The sequence below is a fragment of the Mesoplodon densirostris genome, chromosome 4 (genome assembly GCF_025265405.1).
Source record: "Mesoplodon densirostris isolate mMesDen1 chromosome 4, mMesDen1 primary haplotype, whole genome shotgun sequence".
Classification (NCBI taxonomy): Eukaryota; Metazoa; Chordata; class Mammalia; order Artiodactyla; family Ziphiidae; genus Mesoplodon; species Mesoplodon densirostris.
In genome coordinates this window covers 127,609,770-127,635,314 of record NC_082664.1, presented here as the reverse complement: position 1 = coordinate 127,635,314, position 25,545 = coordinate 127,609,770, and the positions used below count along the sequence as shown (strand labels likewise).

The 25,545-nt window shown below is 50.3% G+C and overlaps 1 protein-coding gene across 3 annotated transcripts in view; it reads right to left on the bottom strand.

Annotated features, from left to right (window-relative positions):
* The window catches only part of MEGF11 (multiple EGF like domains 11), a 385,575-nt gene that overhangs the window by 73,585 nt on the left and 286,445 nt on the right, over positions 1 to 25,545 (bottom strand). For all 3 annotated transcript variants that reach the window (XM_060095218.1, XM_060095217.1, XM_060095219.1), the window contains 2 exons: positions 6,521 to 6,767; positions 5,200 to 5,320 (listed from right to left, as the gene is read on the bottom strand). In XM_060095218.1, the coding sequence (XP_059951201.1) occupies positions 5,200 to 5,320; positions 6,521 to 6,767 (368 nt within the window). The remainder of the gene's footprint in view (positions 1 to 5,199; positions 5,321 to 6,520; positions 6,768 to 25,545) is intronic.

Sequence of the window (25,545 nt, the reverse complement as noted above, 5' to 3'; positions counted from 1 at the left end):
TCATTAATCAATTAGTTCAACACACAATTATTAAGCACCAATAATTGCCAACCCTGAGGAAGCTAGTTTAGGCAGAAAAATCCTGCTGACCGGGGTCATCTATCAATATCATCCAATTTACTTGTAATGAATTAAGTGGAAGGCCTTTTCGCTCAGATGTCTCCTCTACACGTAATAAGTCAGCCAGTGCGGGGCTGAGGGCGGCAGGGACGGGGGACTGAGCAGCAGAGGCGGCAGCCCAGGGCGGTGGGATGAGTGTGTATGTGAGGAGGGGCAGGGAAAAGCTGCTCAGATGAGGGCGTCCCTCTTCTTCCTGGAGGTGGTGGGGTTACTGGGCTTGCCTTTCTCACTGTACCCCACAAGCTCCAGGGACTCTTGAGGTAAGAGATGAGTCTTTCTGGCCACCATCTGAGCCAGTCCTCTGCGGTCCTGGACAAGGACATTCTGACCCTGAAAAAACATTCTGAGCCATCCTGGGGGCTGTGCTTATACCTCCTACCTCTGCATCACGGAGCACTGTGGAGTACCCTGTACCTACACACCCACACAGACGCCCCTATACACCATCCACCCTGTTAGACTGCAGACTCCCTTTCTCTTCAGAGTTTCTGAGACATGACCAGGGCCCACTAAAGAGGCCAATAGGAAAGTTTGCTTCCTTTCAACACTTCCTGGGAAAATCAAACATCCTTGAGACTTTTTTTGGATAGGAGGGCAAGCACTTCTTTTAGCCCCTGCTCAGTATTCCCCAAATGCAGCACCCCAGGTCCCTGTAACCCTAAGCCCCTCCTCAGGCTTGAGCTCCCGGGGCCTGAAGGAATCTGTTACCTTGGAAGGACTGCTGCCTGGTGTGGTGGCAAGAACAGTAGACTCAAAGTCAGGACTTGGGCTCAACCCCTAGTTCTACCTCCTTCCAGATGGCTGAGTGAGGACAAGTCACGTGATCATTCTGAGCCTCGGTTTCCTCATCTAGAAAATGCGAGTGGTAACCCCCAGTCTCCCAGGTGGTTAAGATTCAGTGGGATTAGAGATGGGAAGGGACCTTCATTAGTATTAGAGATGAGCAGGCCCTTCATTAATATTAGTTCAACCCAAGCAGACACCGGACGTACAGGTGGTGGGAACCCAGTATCACCTGGGACAGAGAAGCATGGGGGAGAACCACATAATTAATTGGTTACTGCTGGGTGGAAGAACAGCTTTTTGGGGAGAGGTTGGGGGAGAGGACAGGCAGGAAAGTATCAGCTTGAGAGGGCTGTGGTCTTATGGTTTCTTTCCTGCTGAATTGTGAGCTGAATTGTGTCCCTCTAGATTTATATATATCCTAACCCCTGGCAACTTAACAATGTGACTTGAGAGAGGCAATAAAGTTAAAATGAGGTCATTAGGGAGGGCCCTCATCCAATATGACCCATGTCCTCATTGGGAGAGGAGATTAGGACACACACAGGTGCAGAGGGAAGGCCATGTGGAGGTGCAGGGAGAAGACAGCCGTCTACAAGCCAGGGACTGAAGCCTCAGAAGGAACCAACCCTGCCAACACCTTAGCCTCAGACTTCTGACCTCTAAAACTGTGAGAAAACAAGTTTCTGTTGTTTAAGCCACCCAGTCTGTGCTACTTTGTTGTAACAGCCCTAACACACCTGCCCTACAGTCACCTGAAAGCATATCTCTAAGTGCAGTGGGATCTCAGGCTGTGTGGCATCTAGAAGGTTAGAGGTGAGGTGAGGCAATAGTCCTGCTCCTCTCGGGACTGGTTAGATCAAAGGGTTTTGTCAAAATCTGGAAACCAGCTGCACTTCAAGAGGACCATGGCTAAATGGAGCATAAAAAAGGAGGGGGCCAAGATGGTGAAGGACTCGAGGTTACGCCAATGAGACAACACAGCCTCTCCAAGCATCTAATGATCACTCCCGTCCCAGGTGAGTGACATGGATGGGCATGGATGCCCTCAGGGGACAGTGAACAGTGGTGGGTGTGGGTGCTGTGGAAATGATCCTGGCCACAGGCCAGGGCTTGGGGCTCCATGTATAATCCTTCCCAAACCTGAACTTCAATGATTTTACAGCTTCAGCTCCAAACACCTCTCTTTGCTCCTTCATGATCACTGGTCCTATTTCCCAGCTCTTCAGGCATGGTGTTTCCTGTGTGTGTGTATGTGTGTGCACTCGCACGCACATGTATGTGTCCAGCCTCTAGCATCAGACTGGGAACTCCTAAGGCAAGTGATCACATCTCCTACCTCCCATCCATCTGCAGTACCCATTCTCATCAAACCTGGTTCGCCTCCTTTGAAAGGTCTCAGAGCCCAGAAGAAGAGAGGAAACAAACCCCCAGACTCTTTGCAGAGGCCCTCTGGGAATGCGCTCACCACAGCTGGGTGAGTGTTGTGTCCTGTGGGCATACACCAGAGTCCTGGTGGCCTGGGGTCTCTGAGGAGGGGCCTGGGAGGCCAGAGTTCCTGGCAGCTCCTCTCCAGCTCTGCATAAAGCCTCGCTTCTTTGGGGACCTGTTTGGTGTGAGTGAGCAATCGTACTCTTTAGATCTCGGAGTGCAGCTGAAGCCACCTGGGGCCAGCAGGAAAGTGAGGCAATGGAGGATGATAAAGAGAGGGCCCTTCTGCCCTGAACCCGCCCCCTGGCCCCAGCCCTCTCCCTGGGAGGAGTCTCAGGCCTGAGCCACAGCTTCATTACACTGCGTGACTCTGCACGTACGAGGGGTATTAATAATTCATACAAATCTGCAAGTTAAATGCTGTGTCAAAAATAGAAATGCAGTTGTCTACAATAAAATTAAAAACGTCAAGTCCCCAAATCCAAAGGCTTCTATTGACAGAGTTTCCTGTCATCTGGAAGAACAAACTTCTCACTGTATTGGGAGAAAAAAAAAATCTCCTGTGTTGGTTTCCTCCCCTCCCCCTCCTCAATCACCAGCCACCATCAGTCTCTCTAGAGAGGACTTTACAGGTACAGGTCTGCCTGTGGCCTGTTCTCCCCCTACCTCATCCTGACCTGACCTCACTGCCCACTGTTGGGTCTCCGAGGACCCAGTCTGCAAGTGATGGAATTCCGGAAGCTCGCTGGAAATGAGAGGGCCTTTGCAGAGAGTGGTTCAGGGTGGGAGAAATGGGCAGGTGTGGGAGAGTCAGCAGCCCTTTATCCTCCTCAGAAGAGACAGAGACAGACAGACACTGAGAGCTGGGATTCAGGAGTCAGGAGACCCGGATTCCAGCTCCACCTCCCTCTTCACCAGCTGTGTGGCTTTGGCCAGCTCACTTAGCCTCTCTGGGCCTCAGCTTCCTCATCTGAGACAGGAAGGTATTGACAGACCAGTGGTGTTCAAACCTCTTAAAGCTTGGAGGGCCTGTTTTTACATGAAGTCTTACCTAGAACCTCTAGATAGATTAAAATGGGGAAGTGGGGTGCGTGGGAGCCAGAGCCCCAATTATTAGGCTACTCGTCCCCACCCTCACCTCCAAGAAACCAAGGCTTCTGTGAAACACAGAAGCAAATCCTATAGTTTGCATTGATTGTTTCCAAATGCAGACTTGAAGACAGGGTTGGCTGCCTCAGAATTATCTGGAGGAGATTATTAAGTATAGAGATCCCTGGGCCCCAGAAGGTCTCTGGTGGAGCCTGGGAATCTGTACTAACCCCACCTCCACCCCCATGCACCACGACTCTGGTGCACAGCCAGGCTGGGACCAGGCTGAACCAGGTGACCCCCCAGGTCCCTTCCTGCTTTAAAAAACTCTGGCAAGGGCTTCGCTGGTGGCGCAGTGGTTGAGAGTCCACCTGCCAATGCAGGGGACACGGGTTCGTGCCCTGGTCCGGGAAGATCCCACATGCCGCAGAGCGGCTGGGCCCGTGAGCCATGGCCGCTGAGCCTATGCGTCGGGAGCCTGTGCTCCGCAATGGGAGAGGCCACAACAGTGAGAGGCCCGCGTACCGCAAAAAAAAAAAAAAAAACCAAGCCCTGCAGCCATCCCTCCTGCTGTCCACCCCCCCCCCACACACACACACACCATGACCTCGTCGTTCACAGCTTCCGGAAAGATCCCGCTCCTGCTCAGCAGCCCTGTCCTTCCTGGCTTTGCAAAGCCTCAGGCCCCAGGGGAGGCAGCCGGCTGTGTCACTGAGCTCCCCCCAAAACGGGAAAGTCAGCCTCCGTGACTCACTGCTTCGGAGGGGCTTGGGACTGTGGAGGGTGGGGACACTGACAGGGGGAGCATACTGGCTAAAAGGAGGCTGTGGCTTCTCTGTGGCATCCAGGGACATACAAAAAGCAACTGTACAGCACTCCGGAGCTTGCAAGGCACATTGGATGTGCACTGCCTCATCTGAGCCTTCTGCCGACCATGCCGCTACGAAGGGCAGGGCTGGTTTTTGTTAATTTTTAATTTTTTTATTTTTTGGCCACATCGCGCGGCATGTGGGATCTTAGTTCCCTGACCAGGGATCGAACCCGCGTCCCCTGCATTGGAAGCATGAAGTCTGATCCACTGGACCTCCAGGGAAGTCCCAGGGCTGACGGTTTTCATGCCAGCTTTGCACACGGGGAAGCAGAGACTAGAATAGCCGAGGGCTTTTTTCAGGGTCAACATTGGATGTGAGGCCTGATGTGATGTGATAAGTCTCATCCCCCTTTCCCACAATGGTGGTTACCAGACAAGAGACCTGGATTGGTTGAGGCTGCATCAGAATCACCTGGATTAAAATACAGATTCTGGGGCCCACAGAATCAGAATATGTGTATGTGTGTGAGTACAGAGGTTGGAGGCTGGGAATCTGAAGTTCTATAAATGAAGGTGATCCATACCCTGCTCTCTCCCTTCCCCTGCACCACCCCAATCTTTATACCATGCCCTTTTCACCACCTTTCAGAGCCCATGTCAGCTCAAGTGAGTCCCTATGCTGAAAGACAGAGACAATTTATGAGAATAATCCAACTCCTTTGCACACGAGGGACCACAGGCTCAGAGAGGTTAAGTAACTTGCTTCAGGTCACACAGCACTTAGATGGGAGCCCTGGGATTCAAAGCTGTGTCCATGATACAACTGGCAGTGTCTAATGATGCCTATGACCATAAAGAGGAGGCAGGGTATTCAGGGTGCGAGAGGCATTTAGCCCTCCAGGGTGCATGTGAGGGATGCTCACACCTCTTACAGAGCCCCACCCAGATCCTGCAGGTCCACCTACCATCCAGCCTGGGGGGCAGGCACACTCGCCAGTGATGTGGTGACAGGTACCCCCATTCTGGCAGGGGCAGCGCAGCTCACAGTGAGCCCCGTGGCTCCCAGGTGGGCAGAGCTCCTCGCAGCTGCGTGGGGAAGCAGAGGCGTTAGAGGCAGCTGCATGCAGATCAGGTCACAGGGCCCTAGTGCTGCCAGTCCCAAGGCTCCCGGGCTCCCTAGAAGTTAGTGAGTTCACAGTCAGTGCGAAAACAGGGCTCAGATACAATGAACTGGAAGGCTGTGTGCTTGGACCAGTACTTGTGGGATGACTTCAGTGCTGTTAGTGTAACGAAGAGCGCTCTACCGGGAGGGAACGCTGAGGAAGGCTCCCCTAAGAGGCAGACATTTCACTTGAGTCTTGGAGGTGAAGTTAATTTCACTGGGAGAAGGGGAGGAGGGCATGCCAGGCAGAAGGAACAGGACAAGCAAAGGCCATGAGACGGAGCCATGATTCGTCTTCAAATTCTGCCTAAATTCAGAGAGAGGGAGAATCTGGGGCATGCCTCCACCCTCTTCCAGGCTTTCAGCTACCACAACAGGCTTCTATACAGGGACGATCACTGCTGAGATGCAGGGAAGGATTTGCCTGGGGTCTTGGTCTTGGGCCTTAGCCCAGTGTTTTGCCCCTGGAGCTGTGGCCAGACACTGGGGCAGGGGACACACAACATCCATCAAAGATGTATCTGCAGCCAGAGTCCTTGGGTGTCCCCTCAGGATCTAGGGCTGTTGGGGAGGCCACTGAGCCTTTGATGGGGTGGGGAGAACTTCAGTCTTGCCTCTGAAGGGGTCTCAGCTAAGCAGTCTTGGAGGGCTCCTGTCCATGCAGCCTCCGTCTCCAGGGAACTGGAGTGAGGGGCTGCTTGGGGTCTGAGGGGAGAAGGTAAGGGAAGAGGAACAGGGGCAGTAAACCCCCCGAATCTGTGCATGATCTCTGCCCAGGGCCCTCACCCCCCTCTGCCTCAAATGGCCTGGAAGGGTCAACAATGGCATTTGGGTTATGATCAGAATTCCAAACTAAGGTCTGGGGCCCGGACCAGGGAGGGCCTCCTGGAAGGAGGTTAGCCAGCTCCTCTGGCCATGAGAGCCTCCATCAAAATGTGTCCTCCCAGCTCGCGCCAGTCACCCTGCGGCTTGGACAACAGGGATCTGAGGCTGTGGGCGAGGCCCGGGAGTTCAGCCTCTGCAGGACTTGGGGTCGGAGCGCAGGAGATTTTATAGCCAGGACTATCTTGACCCTCCAAGTGTTTCCCAATCCTGCTCTCCCAGCCGCCCCGGGCTTTACTCACTAGACGCCAGTATAGCCGGGCGAGCAGAGGCACTCGCCGGTGCGGGGATCGCAGCTGGTGCCGTGGCGGCACTGGCACGGCAGCTGGCAGCCCTTGCCGTGGGTGCCAGGCGCGCAGAGCTCCTCGCAGCGCCAGCCTCGGAAGCCGGCGGCGCACACGCAGGCGCCGGTGATGGGGTTGCACAGGGCTCCGTTTTGGCACTGGCACCGGTTGCTGCAGTGGGGGCCCCAGTGGTCGCTGTCGCAGCCTGCAAGAGAGGAGCGGGTCAGGGCAGAGGGATCCCTGTGGACTCTGCTTGGGATGGGGGCTGGAAACAGCCTTCCCATCTCTGCATTGCTCTTCCCTGGATAGGAGGCGGCAAGGGGTTTCTGGATGGAAGCTTTGGCGCTTCACAGATCCATCAGCTCCTTGCCAAGCCCCACTCCACCCCCAAATAATCACCCAAGCTCAGAAGCTTCTTTCCTCAACGCGTCTCCCAGTCAGGGTCATTCCATTCCAACCACGCCTCTCCAGAGCCCCCTCTCCAGTATTGAAAGTCTGGAACCACAAGCTCTTTTACCTTTGCTGAAACTCTTCTTGGTTGGCTCTCTCTTCCTCTCAGCCAGGCCCCGTCTCTTCCAGGGCACCTCCCCTCTTCGCCGTGACCCTCCTCCCCTTCTTGGTGCCTCCCCAGCCCAGCTCCCATCTCTCTCTCTTTCCATCTCTTCCTGAAACATTAGTTCTTCTCACCTCTTGCATCTCACTCTCTGTGAACAAGTCTTCTAACGCCCTGCCCCTCCCCCCGCTCCATCTCCCTGTCACCGCCTCCACCCCCATCTCTCTTTCATCCTGCGTCTGCCTAACAGTAATGCCTACACCTCCTGGTTCCTTCATCCTCAGTTCAATTTCATTACTTTCCAAGCAGCCAACTTCAGAAGCAGCAGGAAAAAAGAAATATTTCCCTGGGAAGTGACAGACAGCCTTGAAGATCTTTATATGTAATTAAATGTTTCAAAGAGTGATATCTGAGCCACCTTTGCAGCAATTCACACTCTGCGGCAGGGTGTGTGTGCGGGGGGGGGGGGGGGGGGCTGAACGGCAGTCCTTAGGTAGGTCACCCAGCCTGCTGCCACTTCCTAGTCTGACCCTCACTTGATGCACACAGGACACACAACAGCAAGACATCCTTCAACTGTAGCCTCATTCACTCAAATCCTGGAGTAGAGGTGCATGTGGAGTTCAGGCCAGGACAGGCATAAATAATGTACTAGACGTTCCATGAAGAAAGAGACTGCTCCCAGCTAAGGCAGCAGGCTACGTTTCCTGGAAGAGAAGGCACCTGAAGTGGGCTGTAAAAGATGTCTCCCTTGTCTGACAATCAGAGTGACTGCCTGTCCCAGTTTCACCACTGCAAGTCCCTCATTCTGAGAAATCCCTCTGTGCTGGGCAAACTGGAATGGCTAGAGACCCTACTGCCTGAAGACGAGGAGATGATTAGTTGACCTTTGTGCTCCAGTGACTGTAGGGTTTAGCCACTCAGAGAGGAAAGGGGGCAGGTGGGTGGGATTGAGGAAGGTGTCCCTGGGGCAGGCTCAGTATGAGCAAAGAGACAGTGGTACTTGAGTGCTGGGTATGTACAAAAGCACAAGGTTCTAGTGAAGCCAGTGAGTACGTGGGATCTTTGGAAACTAAAAGGCTGATGGAAGAGTCACCTACCAGCCCCACCAACCCTCCTGCATATACTTCCCACTTGCTGACAAGGGTCAATTGGTCAAAGTCATGGAAACTGTCCATTACTTTTAGTAGATGGAACCACACTAGGCCTGGAATCCCAATCACCCTATCTTGCTTCATCCCTTCTTCATTGTGCCCCAAATATACACACATACAAACCGAGCTGCCAAATTCTGAGCAAGACTCACCCTGCATTTTTTACCTGGTACTACAGTAAGTGAGTCAAAAACCAAGTCCAATAGCCAAAACAATTTTGAGAAAGATGAACAAAGCTGGGGGCATCACACTTTCTGATTTTAAATTATATTACAAAGCTATAGTAATTCAAACAGTATGATATTGGCATAAAAACAGACACATGGATCAATGGAACAGAATACAGAGTCCAGAAAGAAACCCATGCATATATAGTCAATTAATTTATGACAAAGGAGCCAAGAATATACAATGGGGAAAGGACAGTTTCTTCAATAAATGGTGTTGGGAAAACTGGACAGCCACATGCAAAAGAATGAAACTGGACCCCTATCTTACACCATATGTAAAAATCAACTCAAAATGGATTAAAGACTTGAATGTAGGACCAGAACCAAAAAACTCCTAGAAGAAAACATAGGTAGTAAGCTCCCTGATATTGGTCTTGGCAATGATTTTTTGGATTTGACACTAAAAGCAAAGGCAACTGAAGCAAAATCAACAAGTGGGACTACATGAAACTAAAAAGCTTCTGCACAGCAAAGGAAACCATCCGCAAAATGAAAAGGCAACCTACCAAATGGGACAAAGTATTTGCAAATCACATGTCTGATAAGGGTTTAATATCCAAAATATATAAATAACTTATACAATGAAATAGCAAACAAACAAACAAACAATCTGATTTAAAAATGGGTAGAGGATCTGAATAGATATTTTTACAAAGAAGACATACAGATGACCAACGGGTACTTGAAAAGATGCTCATAACCATCAGGGAAATGCAAATCAAAACCACACTGAGGGGACTTCCCTGGTGGTGCAGTGGTTAAGAATCTGCCTGCTGATGCAGGGGACACGGGTTCAAGTCCTGGTCCGGGACGATCCCACATGCCACGGAGCAACTAAGCCCGTGCGCCACAACTACTGAGCCTGCACACTAGAGCCCTTGAGCCACAACCACTGAAGCCTGTGTGCCTAGAGCCCGTGCTCCACAACAAGAGAAGCCACCGCAATGAGAAGCCCACGCATCGCAATGAAGAGTAGCCCCCGCTTGCTGCAACTAGAGAAAGCCCGTGCGCAGCAGTGAAGACCCAACACAGCCAAAATAAATAAATAATTTTTTTTTTTTTAAAAAAAGAATGCATAGATTAAAAGAAAAAATCCACACTGAGATATCACCTCAAGCCTGATAGACTGGCTGTTATCTAAAAGACAAGAAATAACAAGTGTTTACAAGGATGTGGAGAAAAAGAAACCCTTGTGCATTGTTGGTGGGAATTTAAGTTAGTGCAGCCAGTATGGGAAACAGTATGGAGGTTCCTCAAAAACTTAAAAATAGAACTACTGTAAAATCCAGCAATTCTACTCCTGGGTGTTTATCTGAAAGAAAGGAAAACATTAACTTGAAAAGATATCTGCACCCCCATGTTCACTGTAGCATTATTTACACTAGCCAAGACACAGAAGCAACCTAAATGTTCATCAGTGGATGAATACACACACACATATATACACATACACACACACAGTGTAATATATTTTTTTATAATTTCATTTACTTATTTATTTATGGCTGTGTTGGGTCTTCATTGCTGCATGCAGGCTTTCTCTAGTTGCAGCTAGTGGGGGCTACTCTTTGTTGTGGTGCACGGGCTTCTCATTGCGATGGCTTCTCTTGTTGCAGAGCATGGGTTCTAGGCATGTGGGCTTCCGTAGTTGTGGCTCACAGGCTCAGTAGTTGTGGTGCACAGGGTTAGATGCTCCACAGTATGTGGATCTTCCCAGACCGGGGCTCGAACCCGTGCCCCCTGCATTGGCAGGCAGATTCTTAACCACCGCACCACCAGGGAAGTCCCACACAATGGAATATTATTCAGCCATGAAAAAGAAGGAAATCTTGCCATTTGTGACAATATGGATAGACATTTTGAGGGCATTATGCTAAGTGAAAGAAGTCAGACAGAGAAAGACAAATACCATATAATCTCACTTAAATGTGGAGTCTAATAAACAAACAAACAAACAAACATCAAACTCATAGATACAGAGAACAGATTGGTGGTTGTCAGAGGCAGGGAGTGCACAAAAGGGGCAAAGGTAGTCAAAAGGTACAAACTTCCAGCTACAAGATAAATGAGTTCAGGGGATGTAATGTACAGCATGGTGACTACAGTTAATAATTCTGTATTGTATATTTGAGAGTTGCTAAGAGAGAAGATCTTAAAAGGTCTCATCATAAGAAAAAAACAACTGTAACCATGTGTGATGTTAACGAGACTCAGGGTGGCGATCATTTCGCAATATATACAGATGTTGAATCATTATGTTGTAACCTGAAACTAACATAATGTTATATGTCAATTATATCTCAATTTAAAGAATTGAGTCCAGTTATCATTATAACCTGCACTCACACCGAAAGAGGCTCACAAGACAGAGAGTGATGGAGCACCCAGCAGTCTGGCGTCTGCCACGTCACCTTCTCTCTGGGAGATCTACTCAGTGAGTAGAAAGACAGCAGAATTACCTACTGTATCATTTCTCTATCTCTTTTTGTTGTCAAGCATATGTAGTAAAATTTGCATGAGTTTAACGTACATATGATGTGACTCCACTGTAATAATAATAACCACCACATTTTAAATGCTCCCTTGTGACATTTAAAACCATGTGAATTAGGTTTTATTATCTCTCCATTTTACAGATGGGGAAATAAAGGGTCAGAGAGATTATGTGATTGCCCAAGGTTATAGTCAAGGGCAGGCCAGGTCTTCTGGCTCCAGCACTCTCCACTGGAGGTGCATGTGACACTTTCTGAGTGATGATTCTGAGGAGAGAGATTTAAGAGGTGCCACTGGGGACAAGGTGGCAGTTGCAAAGCACGAGGACCAGGACACCACAGAGACTAGCCACATCCTCCCCACTCATCACTATGAACAGCCCTGGGACCCAGAACAAGAGATTCCCCTCATTGTGCTGGCATAGTCACTGCCCTCAAACCTTGGCTCTGTACTGAACTGTTGGAGTCTGCAGCCAGCTTGCCCTTGGTGCATCCCAGGGCAGACAGTTATGCTTTACTTATCAGACGGGACCTCCATTCACTCTGTCACAACCAAACCCAGTAAGAAGCAAAACTATGCCTCTGATAAGGGAGCTGGATATTGTCAGGAAGGCCATGCACTAACACTTGGGTGCTTTCGTTCTTCTACTCGTTCATTCAACCAAGCACCTGCGAGGGCCAGAAAGTGTCCCTCCCTCTTGGAGTGTATAGTGGGTGGGGGCAACGAGAGCAGCATTTAAGGCTGACTGCAGAAGGGCTAATAATAGGGGTCATTCAGGGCATCAGAGGAAGACACAGACAGGTCTGAACCCAGACAGTGGTGGTTAGGGAAGATGTCTTCAAAGAAAAGACCTGAAGGAGGGGTGAGGGTAGGGAATGAATCTAGGCAGAGGAAATAATGTATATAAACGTTTGGAATGGGGAAAAAGCATGAATGTGAGGGAAAATGAAAAAAAGATATGTGTGTCTGAAGTGTAGACTTTAAGGGAGACCAAGGTACAAGGTGAGGTCGATTCCTGGGCTGGGTACCAGGTGCAAGGGCTTTGTGAGCCATGTTGTTTTTTTCCTTCTTTTTAATTTATTTATTTTATTATTTATTTATTTTTGGCAGTGTTGGGTTTTTGTTGCTGCGCGTGGGCTTTCTCTAGTTGCGGCGAGCGGGGGCTACTCTTCGTTGCGATGCACAGGCTTCTCATTGCGGTGGCTTCTCTCATTGTGGAGCACGGGCTCTAGGTGCGCGGGCTTCAGTAGTTGTAGCGCATGGGCTCAGTAGTTGTGGCTTGCGGGCTCTAGAGCGCAGGCTCAGTAGTTGTGGCGCATGGGCTTAGTTGCTCCGCGGCATGTGGGATCTTCCCGGACCAGGGCTCAAACCCATGTCCCCTGCATTGGCAGGTGGATTCTTAACCACTGCACCACCAGAGAAGTCCCTGTGAGCCATGTTAAGGGGGGCAGACTTCGTACAAGGGCCAGGAGGCTCTGAATATGTTCTAAGTGGAAGACTGACAAGACCAGGTGTGGCTGCTAAAAGACTGGCCTGGTGAGAATAGATATGTGGCCAGGAGAGATGGAGTAGGGGTGGGGTTGGGCACCTGGCTGTTATAATGGGAAGGAGATGATGGTGGCCTTGACTAAGGTAGTAGCATTTGGGATGGAGACAAGGAGACAGATTTCAGCTGAGTTTATGAGGTTGAATCAGCAAGGACGTGGTGACTGACAGGGTGCTCAGGGAAGAAGAGAGAGGGAGGTTGGTACCCTAGCTTTGGCTTAGGCTGCTGGGTGGATGCTGGTGCCACATACTTTATGGAAACACAAGGGGAAGAGCAAACACTTGGGGGAAAAGGATGAGGTTAATTTTGCTCACTGGGTTTTGAGGGGGCTAAGGGACATCCAGGAAGGCATTCAAAACCCATTCACCTACTGACTGATGCCCTCACACTTGGGTGCTTCTGCTCTTCTACTTGTCCTTTTGACAGACATTTACTAAGCACCTACTAGTGGCAGAAAGTGTCCCGCCCTCTTGGAGTGTACAGTCTAGCGGGGACAGAGCCGCGGGAGCAGCATTTACAGAACGCTGTGAAAGTGCCATGATAAGGCAGTTCAGGGCATTAGAGAAGCACGTGGAAATGCAATTCCATTAAGTCCGACAATCTGGGTTCTCAGACTGTAGATGGTGTGTGGGTGTGTGTGTGTGTGAGAGAGAGAAAGAGAGAGTGTGTGTGCGTGCACACTGTATATGCTTGTGTTTATATCTGTGTGTGTGTTTTATGGGGCTCCCCCCCCTCCAAAAAGAGCTCTATGCACATTAGAAACTGACGGAAATAAACAGAAAACATTTTTAGACTAAAAAAGCAAAGCAACTTGGAGTCACTAACATAGGAGCAAATAATCCCTCGTATCAAAATTGACAGGAAGAGGTTCCATTCAATTAGAATATTCTGATTAAGGAAGCAGGGAAGTGTGTAAGCCATTCCATAGACATTCCCCCTACAGTGATTAAGTGAAAAAAAAAGTTAGGGTTCACAGGGATAAGCTTCAGTAATCTTAGAAAATCCACTTAAAAATACCTCATTCCCTAGCAATGAAAGAGAAATGAGGCAGTGAGTCAATTATCTACCCTGCTGAAGGTGAATACAAACTATCACCATTAAAATTACAACAGGACTTTGCATTCTTTCACAGACAATCGCAAACTCTTTCCAATTTGGCCCCAGAATGTCAGCCCCTCACAGACTTTTTTTATTTCTGTCACAGATGCTCCTTCCTAATTATATTTGGCTTTGGCTGATTTTTTCAAATGGGCAGATCTTCTCTGGGCAGCGAGTGAGGGCTTAGGCCACCCAAAAGTCTGTGGCCTGGCTTGTTCTGGTCCTTTAATCCGGCCAACTCTCGCGCTTTGCAGCCTGTGCATCTCCCAGCTGACCTCTCCTTTCTGCAGGGCCCAGGCTTGGGTACTCCCTCACTCCCACAAGGGGAGTGGCTATGTCTCTCCCTTCACCACCCACCTTCACCACAGACACGCTTTCAAATGTGTAACTCCACTTGAAAGGGCGGTTAATACGTGCCAGGCCATGAGATAAAGGCATAAAGTAAATTTTCTCATTTAATTCTCACAGCAACCCCTTTAACACGGGTGCTATTCTTATCCCCATTTTGCAGATTAGGAAACAGAGGCCCAGGGAGGTTAACTTCCTTGTCCAAGGTCACCCAGCTGGGGAGTGACTGGCTGTCTGAGCTCTAACCCCTGCTGTTCTACTGGGTGTGGCCTGCTGTTGATGGAAGAGGGGATGCGGGATGTTGGTGGCCAGCCTGGGCTTAGACGGCCACCTTGGATAATGCACAGGGAGATTGAGAGCAGGGGCTCATTTTCCACAAAAGCCTTATCCAGGGACTGGTTCATGTGGAGGTGGTGGTCATAGGGCCCAGGTTTTTCATGACTGGCCCTACTTCCCATAATTTTATCCTCTTCAGCTAAGATAATTTATTTCTTCTGAACTTTTCCTACTGTGATAATTAAGACATGTATAACATACATTTTGCCATTTGGATCTTTTTTTTTTTTTTTTTGGCGGTACACGGGCCTCACACTTCTGTGGCCTCTCCTGTTGCGGAGCACAGCCTCCGGACGTGCAGGCTCAGCAGCCATGGCTCACGGGCCCAGCCGCTCTGCGGCATGTGGGACCCTCCCGGACTGGGGCACGAACCTGCGTCCCCTGCATCGGCAGACAGACTCCCAACCACTGCGCCACCAGGGAAGCCCCCATTTGAATCATTTTTAAGTGTACAATCAATTCAGTGGCATTAATTAGACTCGCAGTGTTGAGCAGCTGTCACCACTATTTCCAAAACTTTTCCATCACCCCAAACTGGAACTCTGGAACCGTTAAGTAATAACTCCCCATTCCCTCTTCCATTCTGGAAACTTCTAATCTACTTTCCGTCTCTATGAATTTGCTTCGTCTAGATATTTCACATAAGTGGAATCATACAATATTAGTCCTCTGTGTCTGGCTTCTTTCACTTAACATAATGTTTTCAAGGTTCACCCATGATGTAGCATATATCTGTACTCCATTCCTTTTTATGACTGAATAGTGTTCTATTGTATAAGTATGCCACATTTTGTTTATCTATGCATCTCTTGAGGGACACTTGGGTTATTTCTACCATTTGGCTATTGTGAATAATGCTGCTGTGAACATGCATGTCCAAGTATCTTATGGAGTCCCTGAGATCACTTATTAAAGGCACAACTTGCTATGTTTTTATGCCTTTGTTGACTTTCTCTATTAGGAACAATAACTTGGTTGACCATTGTTTTTTTGTCACCACTTCTATATAAGTAGCTTTAGGTGTCTTGTGTCCAATCTCCTCTACTAGCCTTGGAGTCCCCGTGGGTTACAGCATGGGGACCTGGGTGCGTTCTTTTTTTTAAAATTTATTTTATTTTATCTATTTTTTGGCTGCGTTGGGTCTTCATTGCTGCACACGTGCTTTCTCTAGTTGCGGCGAGCGTGGGCTACTTTTTGTTGTGGTGCATGGGCTTCTCATTGCGATGGCTTCTCCTGTTGCAGAGCACGGGCTCCAGGCATGCAGGCTTCAGTAGTTGCAGCACACGTGCTTCAGCAGTTGTGGCTCACGAACTCAGTAGTTGTGGTCACGGGCTTAGTTGCTCCGTGGCATGTGGGATCTTCCTGGACCAGGGATCGAACCCGTGTCCCCTGCATTGGCAGGTGGATTCTTAACCACTGCCCCACCAGGGAAGGCCCTGGGATGAGTTCTTGTTTGCAGCTGTCCCTGTCCCCTGCATGCACACACAGTCTCACCCAGCATGCAGCCCAGAGCTGGGGACAGGAAGAGCCATCAGCCATGCTGACAAGGGGGCTTGGCCAGCCCTTCTCCAGTGACCAAAGAGCCTCTTCCCGTGGGGATTCACAACCTCAGACAGTGGTCCTTGGCCTGGCTGCTCATCAGCACCATCCTGGAGGTTTTAAAAACCTCTCATGCCTGGGCTTCAGCCCTGGACATTCTGATTTAACTATTCTGGAGTGGTGGAGCCCACCAAAAAGTGGTGGAGCTTTTTAAAAAGCTCAGCAGGGCTTCCCTGGTGGCGCAGTGGTTGAGGGTCCGCCTGCCGATGCAGGGGGCACAGGTTCATGCCCCGGTCCGGGAAGATCTCACATGCCGCGGAGCGGCTGGGCCCGTGACCCATGGCCGCTGAGCCTGCACGTCCGGAGCCTGTGCTCCGCAGCGGGAGAGGCCACAATGGTGAGAGGCCCACGTACCGCAAAAAAAAAAAAAAAAAAAAAAGCTCAGCAGATGAGAACTACTGTCTTTCTGGTGATCTGCGTTCTCACTGGTCCTCTCAGGGAGATGGGCAGGAGGATGCTGAGTCTTGCAGGGGCGGTGAGAGAGATGGACGATTCCTCCCATTCCAGAGATGGCAATCCTGAGACTCAGCAAGGAGGGAGACTGGCCATTGATGTGAAGGTCAAGGGGTAGAAAGGAATCTGGAATGCAATGGCCCTGAGCTGCCCCGGCCTGTACCAGAGTCTGGGCCAAGGCACCCACAGCGCCCCCTTAGCAGTGGAAAGGCTTGACACAGTCAGAGCATCTCCCAGGAATGGCCCATGCCCCCGCCCACCCTGAGAAGAAATGGGGAGCTGCCAGGTCATGGGATTGCTCCTGAGTTTACAAAGCAGCAGGCATGGAGGCAGAGACAGAGCAGCAGCCGCTGGAAACCATTTCAGCTGCTAAATAAAGTGACTTCCCAGTGAGTGAGGCCATTTGTCAACTGACTTACCCCAATCAAAGCACAGCCAGGGACTTCCCTGGTGGCACAGTCGTTAAGAATCCGCCTGCCAATGCAGGGGACACGGGTTCGAGCCCTGGTCCGGGAGGATCCCACATGCCACGGAGCAACGAAGCCCGTGTGCCACAACTTCTGAGCCTGCGCTCTAGAGCCCACGAGACACAACTATTGAGCCCACGCACTTACCACCACAACGAGAAGCCCGCGCACTGCAACAAAGAGTAGCCCCCGCTCGCCGCAACCAGAGAAAGCCCGTGTGCAGCAACGAAGACCCAGCACAGCCAAAAATAAATAAAATAAAATAAATAATTTTATTTATATAAAAAGAAGCACAGGCAAATCCTCAAAGGCCAAGCCCCTCCACTTTTTCCAGACCCAAGCTGCAATTTTGAGGGAGCATCGAAGGGTGGGTCGGAGCCAACGCTGGGCAATCTTGGGCAGCCCCCTCCCCTCTCTGGGCCTCTGTGTTTAGATGTGTAAAATGACAGATTTGGATCAGTGGTTCTTGCCTGGAGTAGGTCACCCTCCCAAACAGGGCACCTGGAAATAGGGGGAGGGAGGGATTAGGTTGTCACAAATGATCAGGGACAGTCCTGCACAATGAACTATGCCCTCCAAGTGCCAGTGGCGTCCGCATTAAGAAACACCAGTATGGGGTGAGGGAGGGAAGGATTGGGAGTTTAGGGCTAGCAGATGCAAACTATTATATATAGACTAGACAAACATCAAGGTCCTACTGTATAGCACAGGGAACTATACTCAATATCCTGTGATAAACCATTATGGAAAAGAAAAGAAGAAAAAGAAACACCAGTAGGTATACACTGGGATCTCTTCCCATTCTGATATTGTGTGATTCTGTGCTCTGTTGCTCAATGTCCCCACTTGAGAAACAGGCCAGAGGAGACAGGGTAGATGGTATGCTTACCCTTGTGTGGAAAGAAAAATTCAAGGTGGTTACCCAGGCTCTGAGCTGAGCCATGGCTCTGACCCCTATCTCTCCACCACTTAGATTGCTGGAATTAAATATTAATAGACCAAGGTGCTATAGATTAAAACCCAAATCTCCTGAAATAGTCCCTAATCCTAGCAGATGCTGACAGCACAGGATTATAATGATGTATCATTAGCTCTTAGTGATCTAGTTATTACACTTGTTACTCTGTGTCATTTAACCACACTGTCTATATCTCCCTCAAGCCTCCAAGGGCAGGCAGAATTCACCACGGCTGCCTGGAACGCAGGCTGCCCCTCCACGTCCCACTGGTCCTCGAGGGTGGCAGGGGTGGAGGACTAAACACACGCATAGGCAAAACCCCAACCCTGTGAGCTTCCTATGGACGAGCTGTGTTCTCATAGGGGTTGTGTCATTTAATCCTCTTACTAAGCCTGTGCCATTTGTTCATACCTTGCCTTGTTTCAAAGAGGATTTGAGACAAACCATGTGAGGTGGATTATTATCCCATTTTTCAGCTGAGAAAACTGAGGCTCAGAGACATGAAATAAGAAAATCAGGGTTTCTTAGTTTCAGCATGATTGACATTTGGGGCCAGAAAATTCTTTGTTGTGGGGGCATCTGTGCATTGTAGGGTGTTTAGCAGCATCCCTGGCCTCTACCCACTGGATGCCAGTAGCACCCCACACACACAATTGTGACAACCAAAAATGTCTCCAGATATTTAGAAATGTCTTCTCAGGGGCAAAAGCGCCCCGAATTGCAAAAGGCAGAGCTGAGAGTCAAAGACTGGTTTTCTTAGTCTTCGGTTTCAGAGGGCATCTTGTGTACCCTCTACATTTTCCAAGTCAGGAAACTGATCAGAGGGGCCAAGTGACTTGCCTGTGGTCACACAGCTAATACACTGGAGAACTAGATTTGAAACTAGCTGGCCATGTCCATCTAAAGCTCTTTCCATCCCACCACACCAGCTTCTGGGGGATGAGTTATGCTCATTTATTCACTTGTCAAACAATTGTTGAACACCCATTATGTTCTAGGGGCTGATTTGAAAAACAGACAAGCAAATGGGAAACACTGACCCATCAGAACAGAGGATGATGGAGGGGTGCTGGGAAGGCTGTTGCTGGGGCAGCTACAACTAGAAGAGCACCCACTGTCAGGCCAGGGGGTCCGGGAGCTGGTCGGGTCTTGGGGAGCAGGGCAGGGAGAATGAAGCCAGTAGGTACATTAAAATGCCCTGAGCAGAGTCAGTGGCTTCAGCTCATTACCTTCCTCGTGTCCATTGCCACAGCCTCGACAACAGCTCCAGGCAACCAAGTCCATTTTAACCAGACATCATGCCATCAAAATATCAGGAGGGAGTGGGGAGATTCAGTAAATCCATGTAATCAGTGCCCTATATCTCTCTGTGGATGGATGCATCTGGAAACCAGCACCAGACCCTTGCTTCTAGATATCGCTGAGTCTGCTTGGCATCGTACCATTAGGATTCCATTCCTCAGCGTTTCAGGAATCCCCTATTAAATTGCACATCATCCCATGTTTGTGTAGGGGTGTGTGTGGGGGGGGATGTGAGTCACATCACGGGGCATTAATACCCCAGTTATCTGTTAATATCCAAGCGGCAATTAGCAGACCTGGGCGCCAGATTAGGAAGGGGGTGTGCGCATGTATGCTAACCTGCTTTCAGAGAGAGGAGATGGGAAGGTGTGGAAGTCAAATTTATCAACTTCACAGAGACCGCCCCAGATATAGTATGCCATGACACTGTGTAGACAGGCGATGGGGAAGAAAACTAGGTATTAGGTACTTTGCAGTAGGTATTGTACTTGCTCAGTTTAAGCCATGGTTCCTCTGCATAGCTATGATTATCTGCATTCTTCAGGGGAAGGAAACAAGGTAAGGTGTGGGTAGGTGACTCGTCCATCACCTCAGAGACAGTGTGATCTCTGGCCTGTTTCTCAAATGGCGACATTTGACAACAGGGCCTTGAACCACAGAGCATCGAGTGGGAGGCACGGCAGAGCTGGAACACTGGAGTTCATTTACGCCTATGCTGTTCTCGTACAGAGGGGATATTGAGACTAGAGGGGAAGGGGGAGGTCCAGGTCATCAGTGAGAGGCCGGTGGGGGTGAGACCCCTTGCCTGCAAGGTCCCTGGGCTAGGCTGAGCAGAGGCCGGTGCCAGCTCCGTGGACTCCCTGCCCTGTCCCTCCCTTCCCTAAGCTGTGGGTGCCCCAAATGGACCCAGGGGCCGGCCTGAGCTAGTCTGTCCTCAGCTCTGCTGAAAACCTAACCCTCCTTCCCCCCAGTACCAGAGGCTTTTAATGAGGGCCCAGGCTCCTGGTGGCCCAGCACCCTCTGATCTTCCTGCATCACTGCCTTTGAAGCTTCCCAGCCCCGAAGACCACAATTTATCTCCACAATTTGCCTAGAAAGCCTCATAAATCATGTCTGTGCACAAAGGAATTACCTCTTTGCAAGAGCCTTTCAAAGGCGGCAAAGACACCACAGACCCACCAGGGGACCCGCTGCCCAGGCCTGCACCCTCCCCAGCGGGGCCCAGCTCTTACCTCCCTTTGAAAGCTTCTGAGCAAACTCCAGGCTGAGGAGGGAGAGGGGCAGGTGGGAATCAAAGGGAATTTGGTGAAACTCTTCGGTGTGGGACTGGGACCCCCAGATGTGGGCTCTGAGGGAGATGAATTTAAACAGGCAGAGCAGGAAAGGACACAGGAAGGTCATGGGATCCACACCCATGCGGCGTGAACTCATTCCACAGCCTTGTCCGCCACTTCCCGTCGTCCCCCTCTCTCCGACTTGCTACAAACAGTGAGGTCTAGTCTAGTGGAAGAGCCTCTCTCTGGCTCTGTCACAGGCCTTGGGCAAGGAAGTTACCACCCTTCCAAGCCTCAGTGTCTCCCATGGCAGATAGACAGGATTAACCCAGATGAGTGGGTGTAAAGCTATGACCCACGGAGTCCTAAGGGTCCTATGCCTCAGGTGGGCACTGGGGCCATGACAAGGGCTCTGGACACCCCATTTCCACAGCTCCAGAGTTGCTGAGTTTTCTGCTGGGTTCTCACATAAGGACAATGGGTTAAGCAGCTAAATGGGGGGGGGAGGGTGAAAAACCCAACTTCTAGGACCCTTTCTGCCTTGAAATGTCTGTGTTTAATTCCTCTCACAGCCAGGAAGTTCTTCCATAGGTCTAGCTGAGGAATTTCTTGCTGCAATTTAAAGTAATGCCTTCTCCTTCATCCCCTCACTCAGTGAGCAGCCACTTCAGGGCCAGCACTGCAATGGACGCTCATGGGGAAGCAGTCAAAGTGGTGCTCGGGGTCTGTGTCCTTAAGGAGCTTTCTGTCTGTCACCGTCCCCACAGGGAATATGCAGGAAGCAGAAAAAGAAGCAGTGAAAGTGGAGGCTGGGCAGAGGCAGGTTACCTCGTGGGCTCACAGAGAATTTTGAACGAAAACTGGACTCACTTGTTGCCCTGTTCGTGATGGACTGGGGGTCTTTCTCATCAGATGGGAAGGAGGAGGAGGAAGGTGGGGTCTGTAGAGCTACTCCAGTAGCTCACTAGGGCGTCACAGGCACAGGGAGTGGGAAAACAAGTTGAAGTCATTTGGGCCAGGGTAGCCTGGAGAGTCATGTGGAGAGGCAGCTGTGGGCCAGGGGCAGGATGGACCTGGAACCCTCTGTCTCAGCTACTCATCCTGGGAGCTAATGTCACACCCCAGAGGCCTGGTGGAAGGCTGTTCTCACCAGCAGACACAGTGGCTTCCCTGGTTGTCCTGCAGGGCTTACACCACGATTGTTCCAATGAAATGGATTCACATCTGAGCCATTTTTTCTTTTGGCGAAGACAGCACCTGGAGCTGACTGGTACACCTGGTGCTTTGGATCAGCTTGGCTGACATTTATTGAAAACTGATTAGATGTGAGGTCTAGACTAGGTGGGGCTTAAAAAGGGTGGGAGGGACCAGCTGGTCCTCAGGGGTCACAGAGTGACCCAGGTCAGGCACACACGCAGGATCCGTGGACCACATGAGACAGACTGGGAACGGCACTTGCTGGAGGTGAAAGGACACTGGGAGGTGTGGGGTGTGTGGGGGGAGGGGTTAATCTGCCCAGGAGGGCCTTGGGGAAGAGAGAGGATTTGATTTAGGATCTAGAAGGAGGGATAGGATTTCAATAGGTGGGAAAGCAAGGGGAAGACAGTCTGAGTGGAGGGCAGCAGAGGCAGGGAGGGAGAGTTCAGGGTGTAGAGCAGCCTTCAAGGAGGGGTTCACGCAGCCCCACTGCAGGGGGGCTTGGCAAAAGCAGGCTGAGGAGTTCACTTCATTGGAGGAAGGCTAGACCACTGCTTCTCAAACTATCCATGGGGAAGGACCAGTTCTGTTTGTTTTATTTTCCAATCCATCATAGACAGACACCCGGTCCTAACTGAGCCTGACTCGTAGGCAGGTCACACCATGTGGCACTCTCTGTGAGCCTCTGACAGCACCCACACTAGGCTATGCCCTGCTCAGCAGAGGAGTCCACCGGCCACGGGCTTGGCTGTCACAGCAATGTCAAACTTACTGTAAGTTTCTAAACACTTACTATCACTTTTCTTACTTATCTCATTGCTGGCCAGTGACAACTCCTGGACTCTGGGTCCACAGACCACCCTGAATGGCACTGGGCTAGAACACAGCTCAGAGGAGGGATGAGAGCAAACCAAGACAGGTTTATAGGTGGTTTTACCGGAGATCCGGCTGGGCAAGGTTTCTGTCTTCTCTGTCTTTTTTGGGAAGTTCTGTGGACTGCTATGCTGCTTAAGGGGCTAGGAACTTGGGAATGATGAATATAACCAAGGATGACATTAAAAATACTCATTAACTGGTAGGGCAGGGCACCCACTGATTGGAATGGCTGTGTGGCACTGTTGGTGCCTGCTGGTAGGACAGTAGCAGCTAACACGCAGTGAGCCCTGTTATAGATGAAGCCCTGTCTGAGCTCTTTACAAGTAGTATCTCATTTAACCCTCCCAACAACCCCATAATCTCAATTTTCAGATAAGGAAAGTGAGACACAGAGAAGTAATAACTTGCTTAAGGAAAGCCTCTACCCTCCACCCCCTCCTGGCCTCTGGCACCATCTGGGGGTTATGGACACCGGACTTTCTGTGTGGCCTTAGGCAAATCACATCCCTTCTTTGGCCCTCAGTTTCCCCATCGTAAAATAAAGAGGGTAGCACTAGACAAGCCCTAAGATTCCTTCCATCTCAGACATGCTGAGATCTCTGAATTACCTGGAGGAACTATCAGAGACAAAGAGTCAGGGATGGGGAGAAGGGCAAAGCCAAAGGAGGAAGCAAAGTGTTGAATCTTGGAGCACATGTGTGTGCTCTGAATTTCTGGTCACAGGCGCCCACTGAATTATAGGCATAAATAGAATTTTGACAACAAAGACAATAAATGCAGGTTTGCCTCACTTTATACAACCATTCTTCCAAGTCTTTGCACAATTAACTTGTTATTTGGAATAACTCTGCTTATCTGTACACCCTTGACCTTACAAAGCACCTCTATGCTTACAGGTCATCAAAGCAAATGTTGGTATTCCCATTGCTCAGACGGACAGGCCGAGGGCCAGAGAAATGAAGCAGCTTGCCCAAGGCCCCTGGTCTAGTTAGGACAGCCGAGACTCCACGTCTTCAGGCTCTGGTCCCACCCACTATTCCCCATGGTACCGCTTCCCCAGTGGGATCACTTAACACAGGGCCCACCTATCATCAGGAAGCCATGTCTCTTTGGTATTTGAGGTCTCCTGCTCAACTCTGTCTTGCTATTTGTATCATTCGTGTCATGGTCCATTTGTCCCTGCACAGGGAGGGACTTTGAGAGCAGCTCCCAGCTGGACCTGCCAGTCAGAGGACACTCTATCCATCACTGCTGGGTGAGGACCTCTGGTTTCCCTGGAGAGAGGAGGTCTGAGGGTAGAGTGACAAATGGCCTTCCCATCTATCGAGAGTTATTATCGAAGAACGGGGACCAGCTGCTCCTGGGATCTGCTGAGGATGAAGCGAAGGAGAGACACTTGTGCTATAGTGGTAGGAGGTCTGGTCAGTTGTCCATTTGTTCATTCACTCCATCAGACTTTAGTGAGTGCCTACGATGTGCCAGGCACTGGGGGTCAAGTGGGGAATAGAGCACCCAGGATACTGTCTCGGAGCTAACGGTCCAGGAGCTGAGACAGACAAGAAGCACTAAAGGCCTCTACTTTGGCCTCTGTTCAAACAGCACCTCCTCAGAGCCTTCTTGGATCAACCTTTCCAAGTTTTCTCCCCCATCCCCCCAGCTTTATTTTTCTTTCGAGAACTTATTCTATCTGATATTATGTAATCGCTGTATCATATATTTACTTTCATCTTTTTGTTTATTGTCTGGGACTCCCACTAGAATGTCAGCTCCCTGAGGGGCTGTTTCCTTCACTGCTGTATCCCCAGCACCTAGACCATCATCTGGCATAGAGATGCTCAATAAATACTTGCTCAACAAGTGAATAAATTAACAAGTAAATATACAATCATAAGTTACAACAAGGGTACGAAGGTGCAAAGGACAGCTTGATGGTAAACAAAGACAGGGGTTCAATTGAGAGGTCAAGGAAGCCTCCTCTGAGGAGATGACATTTATGCTAAGAGCTGAAGGGTGAGAAGGAGACAGTCGTGGCGAGAGTAGGAGGTAAGAACATTCCAGGTAGAAGCAAGAGCACGGGCAAATGTCCTGAGGTGGGGAAAGGTTGGCAGGGTCAAGGCACTGAAGGGTGCAGCACAGCTGGGATGCTGAGAGAGAGGCAAGGGCTCTAGGTGAGGTAGACGGGCCAGATGTGGCCATGGCAGGGAGTTGGGCTTTTCTTTTAAGAGCAATGGGAAGCTCTTGAAGGGTTCTACCATGACTCCATGAAAGAAAGAAAGCAGGACTTCCCTGTGGGCAGGACTTACAAACAACCCTGAGCCAGGAGGGACATGGTCCCTCTCTGCAGCCCATCACCATCTTGGGTAAACCAGGACCTCCTGGTTTAGAAGGAGGTTGGGGGAGGAAGTGAGCGAGAGCTCCCTTCCTCCTGGTGCCATTGAGATGCTCTCCTCGTCACCCCACCAGGCAGGAGAGATCTGGGGAGGGGGCCTGAATGGGGAGGAGAATCAGTTGGGGCAGCTCCGTGCATCGGCATCCAGGTGATTCAGAAGATGTGCTGACAGTTGTACACAAGCTGAGCTCTCATACATTACGTGCCCCGCTCCAGGAGAGGCAGAGGCCTTGCTAAATATAGTTCCCTTATTGTTATTTACGTCTCTGGGTGCCAAGCAGTGACTCTTGAAGCCTGTCTCACCCAACACTAAATGTGGGTGCTGCATTTGCCATAAGCCAGAGAGTTGAGAGGCCCGGTCACAGCGGTGGTGGCTGCCCACCACCCCCACGCCCCCGACCCCGTGCAGCTGAGAACCACGAGGAGGAGACTCAGGCTGTGGGGAAGGCCAGGGCCACTCCAGGAGCTGACTGCCCAGTCAGCTATCTGGGTGAGGAACATGACCAGCATATGAGCAAACTGGATGGGGTTAATGACCCTTGGATTTCTGGTGACCACAGGCGTGGCCTGCAGCGGGCAGTGGCAGGCGGCTTCATTAAGCGGGATACCTACACTTTAAGCTTCTGGGACACCCTTTGAGCCCACAGGAACCTGGAATTTTAGAGGGAATCTAATGAGCTGAACTTAGCAAAAGTGGACCGGGTGGACTT